Raw genomic sequence first — 19713 nt, forward strand, 5'->3', positions numbered from 1 at the left:
CAATTAAATCAATTAAATCAAGCAGGAATTAGGCCTATATTGGTTGTAGTCTAATGCCACATGTGGGAGATGCATGGCAGGCTACTTGTGTAACTTTCATTGTGAAAACCACTCATGTCTGATGTGAACATACAGGGAGGTAAAACGTGCAGGGTTCTATTTTTAGACACAGTGCTGCGACCACCGGGAGATGATCAATCAACCCACCTGGTAACGTGCCATTGTACCAACCTGGCTGTTCCTGAAGGGGAAAAAAAGAAAAGAGAAAAAAAAGAAGCGTGATAATGAGAGCCTGTCTCTCCAGTCAGGAGTTCTATGGGGCTCTCGCTACATGCTGCAGTGTAGCCTATGTGGAACCGGTGGTGACATCCATGCCTTTCTGATGGATTTTGCTCCTCTCCAGGAAAGCACAGCAGTGGAAGAAGATCGCGTACAGAGGACAACTTTTTCTCCAAGAATGCCAAAACACTACTCTCCTACAATAACAGATGTCGCTAACATTTGGGGACTTTATGTAGTCAGTCGTTTTGATATCCTCACACTTACAAAAGAACACTGCTGCTGCGTCTCTGGAATGTTAAAGCTTTAAATAAAGTAGCCTAGGACACATTTAGGCGCCTGCTACGTCCATTCTCCTCAACCCTTCTTTACCCCTCTTCTTGAGCGGACCAGCAGATCTTTTCCCCCCCCTTTTTATTTGTTTTGCTCTTATGGGAATTAAGCACTCGTCCCGCTGCCTGCTGCTCCGGAGAAAGATGGCGGAGTCGGACAGTACTGAGGTAAGTAAAGAAATAAACGTCTGATTTTGTTCACTAAAATGTCGATTTTCCACATGCGGTCGTTCCAGCTAGGGGTAATTGGGAGCTATAAACCCAGAGCGTCTCACCTTGAGAAGTCGCATGCGGTGCTGCTACCTATACCGAAAACTATGTTCACTTCCCTCCTAGAAAATCACACATGTGGGCTATGAAGTGAAGTTCGCTATATTGTTTGTTTTACAATAGCCTACTACTACGGGTTAAATTAGCATAATTTAATTGTTTTCGGTTATCGACATTAGTCTGACTCACGTTGCAGGCTAGCATGTCCTGTGTAATAATTCCTCACATTAATTGGCATATAGCATAATTAGGCTATGTCTGGCAGCCTGGCACAATGAGCTGGACAGGACATAGCTGCACAGCGGCCAGCTGGCTGCATGCGGTGAAACTCCAGGCGCTGTCCATGGTCCTATACTGCAGCACCGTGCAGACCTGCGTGTGCGTCTCGCCCGCTCCATTACTCTTGAGGTCCAGACAGTGTTACTATGGGTCCCCCATGTAGGGGTGGGGGTCCCAGGTTCTCAGTGTGACCGTGTAGGGGTGGGGGTCCCAGGTTCTCAGTGTGACCGTGTAGGGGTGGGGGTCCCAGGTTCTCAGTGTGACCGTGTAGGGGTGGGGGTCCCAGGTTCTCAGTGTGACCGTGTATGTAGGGGTGGGGGTCCCAGGTTATCAGTGTGACCGTGTAGGGGTGGGGGTCCCAGGTTCTCAGTGTGACCGTGTAGGGGTGGGGGTCCCAGGTTCTCAGTGTGTGACCGTGTAGGGGTGGGGGTCCCAGGTTCTCAGTGTGACCCACCAACACCATTATAGAGTAGATGACCATATGCACACTGTGGCCATCTTACCAGCCAGGTGGTATAACAAACAAACTAGTTGCAATTTCCTATTGACAGCCCATACATCCAAACAGAAGCTCATAACATGTCTACGGTGGAGTATACATGTTATAAGTCCGCCCTGAGACTGGGAGGTTGGGGTTCGATCCCCGGCCGGGTCATACCAAAGACTCTAAAAATGGGACCCAGTGCCTCCCTGCTTGACACTCAGCATCAAGGGTTGGATTGGGGGTAAGTCCCTGCGACATACTAGCGTCATGTCCAGGGGGTGTACTTGTACATCAAGCTGCCTCACGCTACAGAAACAGGAGATAGGCTCCTGCCCTATGGGCCTCATGGCTCGGCAAGGCTACTTATACATGTTATGACAAACAAGAGGATAATTCAAGCTTTTCATACAGCTGCAATGTTGATGAGTTTAGGTTTAATATAGTATAATCAGATATAGGACTTTTCTGTTTGGATGTATGAGCTGTCAATAGGGAATGTTATACCTTGCTGGCAAGATGGCCACTTTTTAATGACAAGGACCCCCAAATTAATATGTATACGGGCCAGTGGAATCCTGTGAAGGACCCCTGGGGGTCCCCTGGCCCCGGACCCCACTTTTCAAGTGCTGAAATACACAACAGCCGCAATTCTACAGTTTGTAGGAACAGTTTGTAAGTCTAGAAGTCTGCCGGGATACTTAATACATTAAAGGCTTTTGGAAGCTTCACTCTGACTCATCAATGTTCACTTACCATCACTTTATTCACGGAGGAAGCAAGATATTCTATATGCTGTTATGTATATAATATAATATTGTATAAGCGACATCTGATACATTATTAGAGGCCTAATGGACCACTCCCCTCAGCTGGTCTCTGTAATGTAGGAATATTGGCAGTATATGAGGCACCTGAGTGCCATGATGGCAGCATCTTTTGCCTTTTTGAATATAGGGGGCTAGAGTGCAGTAGCACATTAGATAACTACAGTGATAATCCCCATACTGTATAACTTGATAAGTGCTTACAGTAAGTCATACAATTACGTTTTCAGTTCAGATTCAGATGTACCTTTATTTGCCATTGTGTATACAGTACACACATAGGAATTTGCTTTGACATTAACGTGTGTGCATTCAATTCCTTTTTCACAAAAAACACATAACTGAGTGAGCAATGGCATTGCAATGTGCATCTGCATGAAAGTATAAAAAGGAGATACAATAGTTCCGAGTAGGGACTGGGGACCTGGGCAGAAGCAAATATTAAGAGGAAAGAGAGTACAAATGATTGTATCCAGCTTCAAGGGTAAACTGCCTGAAACAAATATAGCTGGGGAAGAGCTACGTATACCAGCCTCAAAACGTCACCTTTGGTGGTCATGGAAAAAAAAAAATATATACACAGGTCTATATGGTTGGAACTGGATCCAGTGTATGAACTCCGTTTTCTCTTACTACACTTCTTACACAGGATATCAAAATCTTTACTTGTCCAGGTGCACACTCGTCTAGATGGGCATTCTAGTTATACTATATAGGTGTAAGATACCGCATGATAGGGTGATTCACACTTGGATGAACGTCATGCCGCCCCCATCCGAAAAACACAAAACAATCTACAAGCTCACATTGTGTCGCGCTGCCACACATTGTGAGCTTATTGATCTGGTATTTTCAGTGCACATCACCCTTTATGTTCTGCTCATCCCTTGCAGCAGTCGTTGAGACAGGTGTAAGGTGACTCTTTGGCACCACTCAACCGCATTCATAGAACCCCACAAGAAAATGTCCTTCTCCGATACCACCACTGGAACCCGAGTGTAGATGTGAGAGAAATATAACTCCAAACCTATTATCTATGTTGGATGCAGCCGGTTTCACCTGGCACAGAACTGCACTCCTCTAAACCAGGCACGTGCAGAGAGTGTTAGAGAGGCATAGCCTGGTTAATAAACCAGACCGAATCAGCCGTTGGCAAAAAAACATTGCCTACTAGCGGATTACGGTCTGGCGAGGCTCAGTAGCACGCCTCTTTCCTACAACCGAGAACAGGTCGGACCAATCGGGACACGGTATGCAATATGGGCGGGCTTTGGTACAGTGACGTTCAATGCTTGAGACTTTTGACTGACAGTAGCTCTGACCAATTGCGTCAAAGAGAAAATGTTTGAACCCGCCCCCCGGGAAATGAAATCCAAGTGGAGCCAGCCCAGACTAATATACCGCGACAGTGTTGTGTGATATTAGTCTGGTTTATTAGCCAGGCTAAGAGAGGCAGGGGCTAAAAAGAGGGCACTTTTGGCCCAAAATAGTGAAAATAGCAGATCTACAAGCTCTCAACTTGAGCTTGTAGATCTGCTATTTTCGGGGCGCAATTGATTGGAAATACCATCACAACATGACTCACTGTCAAGACACTAAGAACTAGATCAAATACAGTACAGCATTAGAGTGTGAATAATGTATGAGTTTTACACCAAAGCAAATTCATCTACAGTTTGTGTAGTGTCGGGCCTGGGATGGAAACAAGCATTTTTGCAGTTTGTTAACATTTTTACTAGGGTTATAATTTATACACAGCAAAGAGCAGAATGGTATAATTTAACTCATGGGGGTAACACTTAAACTGACTCAGGACAAAAGTCAAAAGTCTGAACTTCACTCCATACACAAATGTTGCAGAAACTTTTCCGTCTCCATATTTCAATGTTTTTTTGTAAATGAATGCCGTACTACTAAAGTAGTGACAATTGCAGATCTACAAGCTTACAACGGCCCAAGCTCTGCTATTTTGACTATTTTAAGTTCCAAGTTTCCACCCAACAGCGACTAAATGTTATTTTATGATCTAAACCTTGATTTTGCTCATTCATTCATAGTGTTTGTCTGCTGCCATTTTCAAAAAAAGCGAGTAGATGTTTTTCTCTGCGCGTTCTGAAACACAAAGGATATACTGTAACATCTTGACAGTTGACACAATGGAGCAAATCATTGAATGCATCCAATTAGAGATGACACAGATATTTATTTAGAATGTTTGCACGAATGGTTCTGCATGATAAAAACTATTCCTGTATACCGTACACATTTTGTTTGGAGCGAAGCCCCATTATCATCCCACCCAATACTCAATACTTGTGCACAATAATGGTCTTCTCCAAGCCAACACAGCTTGATCAGCAGGTCTTATAAAAGACGGCTTTGTGCCAAATAAAACCAGATTGCACAGCGGTAACAATGGCTCCAAGTTGGAACATATTTTGTTCTACTTCTCAATAGAAGTAAAAACAGGAAATAGGAATTAAGTGGCTGCATGCTGTCAATAATACAAGCCACAATGGACCACGATGGAAATAAGCAGCCATGGCTTTTATGCCTTTATCCTTTTGATAATGGTGTGATGTATGTATTTCTTTGTTATCAATAGAGATGTCAAAGCTTTACCACTATTTTCATTCTTCCCGATAACATATTGAGAACGCTGTTACAGTATATGTTATGTAATATTAATGCATCACTATCACTTTAATACCACACTTACTTTTGTCCACATTTTGGGAAAGGACATCTGAAAGTTAACCACTGCTTAATGAAATACCCCTCTTTGTTCCCTCCTTCCATCCTTACCAGGGACGTGCACACATAGACATCAAAGGGGGCTTCAGCGCCTGCCTTTTTACCCGTCTGTAAAGCAACTGCCCTTTCCAGACCACGAATGCAGCATTTACTACATGGTGAAAGAAATGCAAATGCAACTCCTTTCCATGCCATGCCGGAAGCACTATTCAGGAGAATTGCTTTTTTTCCGAAGTCTCCTGAACTTGAACACAGTATTTTGCGTTGAACAAATTTGTTTAGAAATCCATGTCGTACACCGCATCTCCACTAGCTAAAGAGTGCTGGGTTGCGCCACGAAAATAGCAGATCTACAAGCTCAATGCGTCGCGCTGCGACGCGTTGAGCTTGTAGATCTGCTATTTTCGCTATTTTTGTCCAAAAGTGCCCTCTTACGGGATTTCAGCCCCTGCCTCTGTAACACTGCTCATCCCTGATCCTTACTGCCCCTTTCCTTTGCTCCTTCCCTCCCTTCCTACCTACCTCATTCACCCCTGTCCAGCAACAGCAGCCACAGCCAATACGCAACATCCCCTCCCAGTTGGCACAACCCACTCCGCTGCCTAAGCCTGTGCCCTCCGTCCACTGTGCCCATCGCCCACCATACCCGCCTCACACCCCCCATGTTGCCAGCCTGCCCAGCTGCCCTGGGCGAGGAAAGATGGCCAAGTTCGTCTCCGAGGAGGAGATGACATCCAGAGACTACTACTTTGACTCTTACGCCCACTTTGGCATCCACGAGGTAGGTCTGTCCAGTTGTTTCCTCACGGCTATAATTTCCTGTGTCCAAAGTAAACAATTTACAAGAGAGGTCAGTGTTTCTCAACCTTTTGAGAGTTTCAAGGGGCCCCTGTTCCAGAAAAGGTTGAGAAGCACGGTACGTAGATGTTGCCTCATTCATACAGATCGATGCCTTTATCCACAGCAAAAAAACATCATCTCGTTGTGTTTTATGTTGATGTATTCATGACACAAACAACATTTTGTGGAAAAGCAAGAAGACTTAAGTGCCATTCAACTTCCATTATTTCAGTTCTCTGAAAATGCTTCACTTAGGCACATAAGCTGCCACTCTGGGTGTGAGAGACACGGAAAAGTGGAGAAGCTTACGTTGTACGTGAGAACCATAGCGTCCCTATTCTGGGGGGCAAACATTTGGCAAAAAGATTGTCAAGCTGCTGTTGTATCTGTGAGGTGTAGTGACATAAATCATCTATTCTGAGTGAAGTGAGTCAATGAGGCTATTTTAACCAGCATCCCTATCAACATTCGGTGAAAATAGCTTGTTGCAACCTGTTGTGCGTTTGTACTGTAGATTGGCTATATGTTCCGCAAAGAGATTTGGTGTAGAGAGAAATAAAGGAGAATCTAGCACAGATCCCTAGGGGACCCCAGTCAGCTAAGTAGGGATTAACCACTAAAACGCTATATACCGGTACTATACTGTAAATTGACTGGGGTCTCCTAGGGCTCTATACCAGGCACCGTCCTGTTTTCAACAATACCATTGTTCCCGGAAAGTGCCAATCTGAAGGCTCACAATGTCGTCGCAACACAGCGCAATGCTGGCTTGTAGATCTGCTATTTTCGCAAACGTTATTCCCAGAATAACGACGGTAGGGTTTTGACTAGTGGTAAAAAAAAAAGAGCCTCATTCACTCACGCCATGATGTAGCTCCACACAGAGACTGAGATGGATGATATTATGTCACTACACAACAAAACAAAACAAAACGAAGCAGGAGCAGGAGCAAAAGCGAAAGCGTGCAGCCATCTGTCACTGTGCCCGCCAGGAGATGCTGAAGGACGAGGTGAGGACGCTGACGTACAGGAACTCCATGTATCACAACAAGCACGCCTTCAAGGACAAGATAGTGCTGGACGTGGGCAGCGGCACCGGGATCCTGGCCATGTTCGCCGCCAAGGCGGGCGCAAAGCACGTTTACGGGGTAAGACAGACACAGCATACAAGTCATCTGTTAAGGTGAGTTCAGACTTGAATTTAAATATTAGTTTGTGCTGTGCCAGGTCGCGCCGCGCCCGTTTGCGGCGCTCGCACAACTTCTCGTCTTTGCATTGACTTTGTATGTAATCGCGCCCGCTCTAACCATCCAGGTCTGAACACACCTTCACAAGTAAACGTCCTGTATTAAAGTTTCACTTGAGGAAAAGTATTTGCATCACATCATACTGTACTTACAGTACCAAAGTAAATGTCAACATTTTCAAAATGTAAAAAATCTACAATAAGGTTTAGGTGGTTTATGTAGCCTATGTTTTGTAATATAACTATACATCTGCAAAGTAACTTTTTTCTTAATGTTTTCAAATAATTGTAGTCGAGTACAAAGTACAAAGGCCTCAAGCCTGAAACGGCTAGTTCAGTGCATCACAGGAACAGGGACCATACTTGCAGAAGAACGAGACGACGGAGCAGTTTAAGCCTTTTATTCAGGTGCTAGTACCAGTAAGACACCCTGAGGGCGAGAAGCGAGGAAGAAACCAGGCGGATACGTGCACGCATCCGCCTGGGTGACGGCAGACTGCTGGGCGAGCCCTGACGCTTTGGCATGGGGGGGTCAGATCAACATAATATGGAATGAATTCTGTACTGTCCATATATGGAGCATGTCTTTACTGTGGTTTGATGAGGTCAGATCGACATATGGAATGTCAGAACAGGTCAGATCTAAGGGTGGCTTGTGTGTACAGGGTTTGATTTTCGGGCCTGTATTTTTCGCCGGCTGCCAGGCGTGCTGCACTAATAACTAATTAACTAATAACGATTTGCTATTGATTGCAAAAATGTTAAAACTTTAAACAGTCATTTACTATTTACTAGACCGATTCAACTCTCTGTGTCCCTTTATTCCTATATATGGAGCTCTGTGTCAGGCATGCCCAAATATGGAGTGTTGTGATGTCAGGCATGCCCAAATATGGAGTGTTGTGATGTCAGAACAGGCCAGCTCCATATATGGACCCCGGGCAGAGGCCTTTTGTGGCAGTTCTGGACAACTGTGGGTCCGACCGGGCACTGCACTCCCGGTGGGGGTGTAGAACACGTGTGTAGTTGGTGGGGCAAACGGTTCTCGAGTTACGTGCATTACAGCCATACCCACATAGGTACGTACGTACGTACGTACGTACAGACAGACAGAGACGTGGTGCATTTAGAAGATACTATATACCACCTGAATTAAAGGCTTAAACTGTCTGAGCTGTTTCAGCGTCTTCTCCTTCTACAATATTTGCCTCTGAGAAGTAGTGGGAGCAAAAGTACTGCAAATGGGAATTACCCTAAAGAACAGACGACTCGGCTTTCCTAGTCTCGGACAAAGAACAAATTAAAGTTGAAAAAGCCCTTAGCTCCGAGCTTGGTCAAATCTGCAATGGCTTGATAACAAACTCTCATTACACCTTGGTAAAATCTGCACATGGCTCACTGATGACAAACTATCAAATGCACATGGCTCGCTGATAACAAACTATCATTACATCTAGGTAAAATCTGCACATGGCTCGCTCGCTGATAACAAACAGTCTTACTGAATACACTCTTTTTGGGTCCAACATTAACCTCAGTAAGGCCAAAGACTTCACCATCAGAGTGGGTTATAATGTTATCACAAGAAAAGAGGAGATTACGCCCACTGTATTTATATCAGCCAGATAACGTCTTATGTTGTAGTTTACTTCACTAAACAGACATTAAAATCCATAGACATACCTGGCAAAAGAATTACATCATAACTGCCCTAAACAAACATTAAAGTCCATGGACTTGGCTTTTAATTTTTAATAAGGCTAAACACTAAAAGTCTATGGACTTGGCTGTCACATGACAACATTTCGGAAAGCCATGCATTGGAGTTAGTGCCCCTCAAAAATAAAGAAAGAATGAAAGACAAGAAAAAGACAATTTCTGCATCAAAAGTAATCAACAAACTATAAAAACTGGTCAAAGATTGGCCAAATGTCAAATAATATAAGAAAGGGGCAAAAATTGTGAACATATCAGATGCTGCCATAACCCATTAAAGCTTGGAAATCATCTGTGTCATTTTAGATTTCTTTGGCTGTTCAAAATAGCAGATACTGTATACAAGCTCATCACTGCGCGTCACTTCATGCTGGTCGTGCTATGAGCTTGTAGATCTGCCAGTTTTGAAAAATCTTTGCAAAGTTTGTGCAAATCTTTGAATATACATATATTTTTAAGGCGACCATTTGTAGAGAGAGGTAACTCAAATCTTCTATTCTGGGGGTTTCTGAAACTAAGATATTTTGAGATGCGGGTCCACATCCAAATACATATCATTTTGGGGGTCCTTGACATGAAAAGGTTTTCCAGAAAACGTAGGATGTATTAAAGATTGGAGGTAAAGGACTGTGTCCTCTCAAACTGTGTGGACAGGTATATTTCAGCTCCCTCAGATGCCATGTTGTGGAGCAAGAAGCGATTATCCACACTGGGGAATATCCGCCACGGTGTGTGTGTGTGTGTGTGTGTGTGTGTGTGTGTGTGTGTGTGTGTGTGTGCTGGATATGGACCAGTGGATCGCGATAACCAGGTGGAGCTTTTTTCGGCACGTCGCCATTCTTCACTTTAGGAAATGATTAACATTGAATTGCCAGAGGGGGTTTCTCTCTCGAGTCACACAGTTTGAGTCACAGACTCTGGTTGCTGAAACTTCCAAATGAGATACCTGTCCTGAGAGGTAAGAGCTCCGGGCCTTGGTCCAAGTCTCTCCAGCAGAACGTCATTCTGTCAGTGTCAGACATAGTTCTATAACAAGCGATCATGATAATACTCCACTGAAAGGCCCGTAAAGAAGGAAGACTTCTCTGGTGATAGAATCCAAAAGGGCCATTGGCCAGTGTCAAAACTTAAGGATAATCCCTGACCTTGAAACTTACTCGACAATTTCGATACAAGGCACTGTTTAACTGCCATATTGGGAGATGTGTGTGCAAGGCAGAGTGGGACTTTAGCATCGCAGCAGAGGGACTGTGGACGGTGCCTATGCTTAATGTTGTGTGAGCTGTGAGCATTTATGGGACAGTTTTAATTAAGTGCAAGCTGCATGCTCTTTCTATAGTTGGTTTCAGTTGTTGACCATCTGCTTAAACATTTATGTCATGACGCCCTAGGGTCTCAGCAGGCATTCCAGGATGCCGCGTGGCCAATGTAGATCTATCAGGCTATTTCCAACTAAAGCTGCAGGTTAAAGGTGTCAATCATGTGGGTGTCCACCCTTGCCCTGGCATACTCCACAGCCTCTATTGATGTTGTGCTCAACACCGCCATGAGGCTAATCAGTGGTGCCTTGCCATCAACCCCTGTCCAGAGTTGCTTGTAGAACTTGCGGGTTGAGTTTTTTTGGGGGGTGCTTGATTCTAAAGTGTATAGTTGCTTATTTGGGCTTGTTTCCTAAATGTTGTTTAAACCAGTGGTTCTCAAACATTGACATGCCAAGGACCCACCAAATTAACATTTTGATTGTATAGGCGTATCCCCATCTGAAAACAATTTGTGCCTGGGATGCCATAACAGATTTGTGTTGTTAAACTATTTCAAAAATATTTAAAATGTTTCACATTTTTCCAAGGATTTATTTTGAAAACAGCCGATGTGTATAGGTTTAAACTAAAGGGCTCATGTGTTTATTAGTCGCTTTGTTCTTTTGGGCTTGTTTTCATTCGCTTCGAGCTGCCGTCTTAGAGTGGCTGCGGTGCGACGTTGCCAGACTTCTGCGGTGCGGGGCAGGGCTTAGGAGGCAGCCAACTAGGTCCTAGGCAGCCACTAGTCGCTACTACGTGATTGGCTACACAAGTGGTGCAGACTCCCATTGGCTTTGAGATTTTTTCTATTATTATTAATGGTAAGACCCCTATTTTATGTGTCTTAATTTACAGACCCCCAAAACGCGTAGCCGGCTTTCTTGAAGAGTTCTCTGAGCTTCTATCTATTATCATGGCCCAGCACAACAGCGTTATTCTGGCAGGCGACTACAATATACATGTTGACTGCCCTTCATCTACATTTGCAACAGATTTTATTGGACTCTATGAATCTTTTAATTTAACTCAGCATGTAAATGGTCCCACACATAAATTGGGTCACAGCCTCGACTTAGTGCTCTCCTATGGTGTCTCCCTGGAGAACCTCAATATTATAGAATTCCCCCCCTCTGACCATAAAGCCGTACTCTTCCACACTATGCTCCCTACTCATGATCCCATGCCACGTACTTCATTCCGTTCTAGATCATTTAATGCCAATTCTAGTCAAAAATTCCAACAAGCATTCTCTGCCACTCCAATCAACTCCACTTTGCACCCGCCATTATCAGTGGATGACTTAGTTGATGATTTTAACAGCACGTGTTCCCATATACTCAACTCCATTGCACCTTTCAAAATTAAACTGGCCAAACCTAAAACCATACCCTGGTTAAACGATCAGACCAGGGAAATTAAAAGGCAATGCAGGAAAGCCGAAAGGAAATGGAAGAAAGACAAACTCACCCCCTCACATGACCATCTCAGGGAACTGATGGCAGGTTATCAGTCTGCAGTCAGGAATGCCAGAAACAGCTATTTCTCTCACCTCGTTGCCTCACACTCTCATAACTCCATAATACTATTTAAAACAATTGATTCAGTAATTAGCCCACTGCCCTGTCAGCCTCTGGAGGCCTCACCAGAAAGATGTGAGGAGTTCCTCCACCACTTCATCAACAAAGTTGAAGGAATTAGGCAGCAACTCCACTCTGTACCTAGAGCCCCTGAAACTCACCCAGCACCACCATCTCACCTCACTACATTTCAGCAAATCCCACTGACTACACTCCTGGAGATAATATCTCAAATGAAATCATCCTCCTGCCAACTAGACACCATCCCGACCACATTCCTGAAGGAGGTTATAGAGACTGTTGGCCCATCCATTTTATCTATTTTAAACTGTTCCCTGTCCTCTGGTGTTTTCCCTTCCAGCCTTAAAAAGGCCCTTGTACAGCCCCTCTTGAAGAAACCATCTCTTGACCCCCTCGTTCTTAATCATTTTAGACCTATTTCCAAACTTTCATTTTTATCCAAAGTTTTAGAGAAAGTTGTTTCTAATCAACTGATTTCATTTTTAAATTTTAACAGCATTTTTAAAAAAATTCAATCAGGTTTCCGCACACTCCATAGCACTGAGACAACTCTTTTAAAAGTCACAAACGATGTACTCCTTGCTGCTGACTCCGGGGACTGCTCAGTGCTATTTCTCCTGGATCTTAGCTCCGCTTTTGACACGGTAGATCACTCCATTTTAATTCACAGACTTGAGCACTGGGTGGGTATTAAAGGGGTGGCACTGGACTGGCTCAGCTCGTACCTTTCAGGCCGGACCCTGTCCGTCAGCATAGGAGAGGCCTCCTCCACTCAGGCCCCTTTCACATGTGGGGTCCCTCAGGGATCAATTCTAGGTCCACTGCTATTTTCTATCTACATGCTCCCCATTGGTAACATTATTCGCTCACACAACATCAACTTTCACTGCTATGCCGATGATACTCAGCTATACATCCCACTCAAACCCGGTTCAGATCATATATCATGCCTCATAGCCTGTCTATCCGACATCAAGGACTGGATGTCACAAAATTTCCTCCAGCTCAACCAGTCCAAATCTGAAATTATCCTATTTGGCCCTTCTAGTTCAACCCTCTCCCTCCACCCTCAATTTGGTTCCCTGTCCACAAATATCACACCTGCAGCCCGCAACCTGGGTGTGATCTTTGACTCCGACCTATCATTCAATAAACAAATAACCACAGTTGTGCAATCATGCTATTTTCAGTTGAGAAACATTGCAAAAATTAAATCATTCCTCTCACCCCCTGACCTTGAAATAGTAATTCACGCCCTCATTTCATCACGCCTTGACTACTGCAACTCCATTTACTCCGGCCTTAACAAAAAAGCAATTTCCCGTCTACAACTCATACAGAACTCTGCCGCCCGACTACTCACAAACACGAGAAAACGAGACCATATCACACCCATATTAGCTGGCCTTCACTGGTTGCCTGTGGGCTCCAGGTGCGATTTTAAAATTCTTCTCATCACGTACAAAGCCTTAAACGGAATGGCCCCTGAATATATCCTTGATATGCTCTCCCCGCACAAACCAGATCGCACCCTTAGATCGTCAAATAAGGCCCTCCTTGATGTCCCTAGGACTAATTTAATTACTCGTGGTGATCGGGCATTTTCTGCCCGTGCACCTACGTTGTGGAATGCACTGCCGACACAGCTAAGGCTAGCACCCTCCGTGCCTGTTTTTAAGTCTAAATTAAAAACGTACCTCTACACCAAATGTTACGCGACTGTACATATTTAAAGTTTGTTACTGTATTTCCTGTAATTTTGCTGTATTTGCTTTTGTTTATTGTTGTTTTTGTTTTTTGACTTGATGTATTTTTTTCTTTGTTTTGTCTTCACCCTGCTCTGTGCAGCACTTTGGAACATTGTTTTAAAAAGGTGCTATATAAATAAAATTCATTATCATTATCATTATCATTAGGCAGCGTTTCAGTATACCATTGGCTTAGGCAGCGTTTCAGTATACCATTGGCTTAGGCAGCGTTTCAGTATACCATTGGCTTAGGCAGCGTTTCAGTATACCATTGGCTTAGGCAGCGTTTCAGTATACCATTGGCTTAGGCAGCGTTTCAGTATACCATTGGCTTAGGCAGTGTTTCAGTATACCATTGGCTTAGGCAGCGTTTCAGTATACCATTGGCTTAGGCAGCGTTTCAGTATACTGTACCATTGGCTTAGGCAGCGTTTCAGTATACCATTGGCTTAGGCAGCGTTTCAGTATACTGTACCATTGGCTTAGGCAGCGTTTCAGTATACTGTACCATTGGCTTAGGCAGCGTTTCAGTATACCATTGGCTTAGGCAGTGTTTCAGTATACCATTGGCTTAGGCAGCGTTTCAGTATACCATTGGCTTAGGCGGCATGGGGTCAGACTCCCATTGATGACTATAGGTTGCTTACATTTCATGAACTGTTATGTCAGGTTTCACCTGACAAACAAAAAACATAAATATGGAGACAAAAAGGTATACAGGGATGCTACTAAACTCCTAAAAGTAAAATGAAATGATCAAAGGAGAAATTCAGCTTGGGGAGTGTGATATTCTTGTCTGTGCCATTAGAGAATGTGAGAGCAAGATGGACAGCACTAATAAGGCTGTCCTCATTGTTACAACCTCTAAAACAGCTTGCTAACATCAACTCAATAACATAAACAGACACATTCTCGTGCAAGCCAAAGAAACAAGGGTTTATTTATTGAAACACGATAATATAAGCTGTATAAGCCTACCAACCAAATTATAATCATCACAAAATAGAACAGAAATAGAGGATACAGGCCAACATTATCTCTCGCCATGCACGCACGCACGCACGCACGCACGCGCGCGCGCGCGCGCGCGCGCGCACACACGCACACACGCACACACACACACACACACACACACACACACACACACACACACACACACACAATCTAAGGAGTACAAGTGTAGGCTACACTTTACCAGTAATATGTATTTCGCTGTGGAACCCCATATTGAGATATTGTTTCTTACCAGGGACCCATAAGAGAAGATTTGTCAACAGTTGCACCGTGACACATTCGGATAGCTGGAAAAAAAAGAAAAGAAAAAAGAAAAAGAGCGCATGTTTTGCTGGGGACCCCCTAGAACCACTTCAAGGACTGCCTCAAGTCCACCGGACCTCACGTTGAGAACCAGTGTTGTAGAACAACTTTTTCAAATTCAAGGACCCCCTATATGATCTGCAATAGGCCACAGACATCAATTTCATAATCCCTGCGGGACAGAAATCTATGAACATTCTTAAACGTTAAGCATGATTTAATCTGATCTAATTTGTTCCAGAATATAAAGATAACACACACATAATGGTGTAAGCTTAGCTATTCATTGGGGATGGGGGGACCCCCTGGAACCCCCTCAAGAACCCTGCCCTGGGGGTCCCCAGACCTTACTTTGAGAACTATTGCTATAAATGTCAGAATGTTCGATACATAACGGTGTGTTTGAGGAGATTATTTCTTGGAGCAGGAAGTGATAAATGATCAAGGCTGGCATTCCTAGTGTAATAAGTGTGTGTGTTGCATGATATTAATAACTGTTTGCAAAAATAATCGATATCGATATTGATTTATAATAATGTTTCTGAAGAATATGAAGAGACTACAAAGCATTGTGTTCGACAGATAACCAGGACAGGTGTGAATGCATAATATGCAATGTTGAAATCTGTGTTCTGATGGCTTTCCCTCTCATTTACACAATCTATTCAATTCACAACAATCTTCTCTATGCCTAATTTATTCTCTGTCGTGTAGCAGTGTCGCGTTCTAGTCATATTGTGTACGCGACACCGTCCTATGGCTCGAAGTACAAATGGTGGTTTATGTCAAGCTGACATTTGCATGGTGCTGGTGGGTGTGTTTGCTCTGTGTACAGATCGAGTGTTCCAGTATCTCAGAGTACTCAGAGAGGATCATTAAGTCCAACCATCTGGACAGCGGTAAGAACCGCACGCACGCACGCACGCACGCACGCACGCACGCACGCACGCACGCACACACAACTCTGATGTAATTTGTTCCCGAATATAAAGATAACATTGAAACTCAAGTCATAATTGTGTAAGCTTAACTATTCATTGGGGATGGGGGGACCCCCTGGAACCCCCTCAAGAACCCCTGGGGGTCCCCAGACCTTACTTTGAGAACTATTGCTATATAGAGGATAAAGAAGGAAGGTTGGGAAGAGGGGAAGTAGGAAGAGCAGAAAGTGGTGTTTCACACAAAGTGTAAACCTCTTTGTGACTCTTTGGGTTGCAAACCTCCCGGTGTATAAGCTGTTTTGTTTGTGTTATGTCCACAAGCGTTGATTTTTGCAATAACATCCATGCAAATGTGAAAACAAATTGACTGACTGCCACCCCACTGCCATGGCATCTACCAAATAATAACAATACAAAATACTGTAGGCTAGCACAATGTCAGCATAATTCATGTATCTGTAAGCCCATGCATATCAAGTAAGCCAGCTGTAATTGAATAGAGCGCCACTAGGATGTTTTCTGTGGTGTGTCAGGTACCATAGAACACAGCTAGCTCTGGTCCATAGCTCTAATGCGTTGCAAAGGGGATTTTGTTTCCACCGGAAAAAAAATACTTTTAGTTACTCCGCTGCGCCATCTACTGATATTGCCCAGAGAATTGCCTCAGAGAATATTTTTCCTCCGGTGAAATAAAATCCCTTTCTGGCCAAAAAGTAAGGAAAGTAGGCTTTCTAATGACACAACTTGCCTTTGTTTTGGTGAGTAGCAAAAATGTTCTTTTTATTTACGCTAAAGAAGAGAGGCTGGTCTGCATTCATGCGAGCGGCGGAAGTTGAGAGTAACATAACTCTAAATGAAACGCATTAGAGCTATGGACCAGAGCTAGAACACAGCCTGCCTTAACAGGGGTCATAAGTCAATGTCATGCTAACCAGGAGCAACTAACCAAATAAATTTACTCAAGTCAAGTACGGTACAATTTTGAGGTAATAGAGCACCAAAGTCTGATGTCAATATCGGTAGAGGGCGCAAATCCACGGGTCCATGTACTTTTTATTTGCATTGTAATCCCCATAGGGGGATTATAGATCGCCTCATATAAGAACTGCGTTTGAAAAATAAACATGTCATCCCGGCCGTTTTACTCATATGAAGAATCAACTGACTGAGAGAAAATGCTATTGTTACTGCTACTGAATTAGTTACATTTTCGCTAGAAACAGACTGTATCATATACAGTAAGTAACTGACTGTCAAATGATACAGAGACACCTCCCTGACAATAACGCAGAGACAGCTTGTTTATTTTTGGACCACAATGATCACCCCATGTTATTCTCCATAGAGAAATTACTTTCGTGAACCAGGGGAATTGAGGGGATGAGTGAATGACGTCAGGACTTCGGCGCTCTATTGTGTGCTTTAGTACCCCAAGAACCACTGAAACCAGGGGGCCGGGGTCTAAATGGAAGAGTAGGGAGACCACCTCCAACACTGTGCTAGTTTATAAAAGCTCTAAGCCACCAGAGGCTGTGGTTTACAGTGGTTGAGGGTAAAGAGTGAGTGGATTAAAACATTTTTTTTTACACAAACAATTTCACTACAGGAATAAGTTTTAATAATTTGTAAAACCAGGACAAAAAGAAGCACTCCTTGCCATAAGGAAAACAATATTGCATATGGCAATACAGCCATGGCATGGTATGGGGGATACAAGATGTTGGCGCAGTGATTCTGATACATGCGGTCCAGCTGTGTACTTATTGAGTGTTTTATACAACAGGATTCAGCCAGTCAGAGTCAAGGACTGGAAATATTCTTCACAGAACGTAATATGTTTCTTAATACGCGCCATAATTTGGTTCTACCAATCCCGGCAGAGTAGTTCCGGAGCAATGGATTGTGTGGCCTTGCTCATTCCCTGATGGACTGATCGAGAGTAGCTACTGGGACGTAAGTCGGGATTTGATCAACCCTGGCTGGGTCGCCTGAGTGAGGGGTATGATGTTGGTAGACCCGAAACCCCGTTGACCTCAGGATACATCACTGAGGATACGTCCCAGGTGCATCCATGACCTCAGGATACGTCACTGAGGATACGTCCCAGGTGCATCCATGACCTCAGGATACGTCACTGAGGATACGTCCCAGGTGCATCCATGCAATGTATTTTTTAGTTATAGGTATTCATTATTATTACACGGCTTGGTTGAATGCTTGATTCTGATTGGTTATTTCTTGACAATGACCGATCAGCTGTATAGTAACAGACCACTGTCTAATCCAGGGTTTTTGGTTGAGGACCCCCGGAAATACTTTGGTGATCCCCGCCCGGCCCCCCTCCACAACCCCAATACAAGTTGACCGCTACCATACATCATAAATAAATACTGAAACCAGATAAACTTTTCATTTCCATTTTCCAGCCATTCAGTTGCATATATTTTTTTAATAACCTGGGGATCCCCCCAAAATAATTTGGCGACCCCGGACCCCCTGAGGGGTCGCGACCCCCAGGTGGAGAACCCCTGATCTAATCAAAGCCTCAGAGCACCTGTCTGCGCAGCTAGATGTTATGCCGTATCCAACATGACAGACCTGTAAACAAACACACAATGTCATTTACAGTTAAACATTGCGCTCAAGAACATTTTGAAAACATTTGAAGCCGAGAAATACACAATGCAGATGTACTGTGCACAGATCCCAGATGGTCTGATTTCATATAAGAACCACAACATGCATGCTGTACATGTAGCTACATCGTCACGCACGCATGCACATACAGCACACGCCTATGAGGTCATCATGTGCATGCAGATGACCCCAGATGGATGTGGAGAGTTGCAGTTGGCATACATTCAAGTGACGGTCCGGTGGTTCCATTCACATAACCGTCACATGCTCATTACAGCATTACTCACTCATTTCATTGTGGAGCTCATAATATTTAATGCCATAATAATAACAGATTTACAGTAACTTAGCACATCCTTCGAGTGAGTAGACAAGCCCATTATGCAAGTGTTTTACAGTTTTAGTGCCATGTGTGCTTTTTATCTGGTGAAAAGAATAGGGTGTGGCAAAATAAGTTAGCTCAAACAATAATTTAGGTTTAAAACAATCATGTCAGAATAAACAGTGCAGGGCACATCCTCCGATCTTGGTGTTGAGCCAAACTGTTACACTAACAGATATCATGAAGAAAAGCAATGATCGCAACTCACTTTTGTAATGCTCCAAGTATTTATTCACAATCACAGCAGGCAGGACATACGTTTCGACCGGTATTGGTCTTTGTGTGTACAATCATGTACAGTTTGTACACACATTCGCACATTCAGCCCCATTTCCAAAATTGAAAAATAGTGGGTCTATGATCTACAGAGCTTGTATATCTACAATGTTGTCATTATTGGAATGCCAATAATGACATGCCAAGAACAGGGATGTCAGGTTGACAGTTAAGTGTTTAATACATGTGTCCCACCATGCCTGTCACATGTACAGTAGATGGACGGGCATGGATTGAGCATTGATCTGGAATGAGACTAATCCGCAAAGAATGCTCAGAGTTTGGGAAAATATGCATGAAAAGAACTTGAACTTGTGGTTAAAATGAACACTAGGGGGTGGCACTTGTCATGAAGACCCCAGATGATGATGCGGCTGATGCCCCTGACCTGCACACAGGTCAGACCTATGAGGCCATTGTTCTGGTGCAGTGGTTTTCAACCAGTGGTACGGGGACCACTAGTGGGCCTTGAGGGGGTTCCAGGTGGTC

General features: G+C 43.8%; 1 protein-coding gene across 4 annotated transcripts in view; it reads left to right on the forward strand.

Annotated features, from left to right (window-relative positions):
• Positions 1–710: 710 nt before the first annotated feature.
• Positions 711–19713, forward strand: part of LOC306923811 (protein arginine N-methyltransferase 8-B) — a gene marked incomplete at both ends in the record, with an annotated part of 34540 nt that continues 15537 nt past the window's right edge. The window contains 4 exons of one of the 4 annotated variants that reach the window (XM_079502126.1): positions 711–779; positions 5764–6003; positions 7055–7210; positions 15824–15887. In XM_079502126.1, coding sequence (XP_079358252.1) covers positions 711–779; positions 5764–6003; positions 7055–7210; positions 15824–15887 — 529 coding nt within the window. The remainder of the gene's footprint in view (positions 780–5763; positions 6004–7054; positions 7211–15823; positions 15888–19713) is intronic. The other 3 variants (XM_079502127.1, XM_079502128.1, XM_079502129.1) reach the window with 3 other exon arrangements.

Source organism: Electrona antarctica, assembly GCF_951216825.1.
Source record: "Electrona antarctica genome assembly, chromosome: 5".
In the NCBI taxonomy this organism is placed as follows: domain Eukaryota; kingdom Metazoa; phylum Chordata; class Actinopteri; order Myctophiformes; family Myctophidae; genus Electrona; species Electrona antarctica.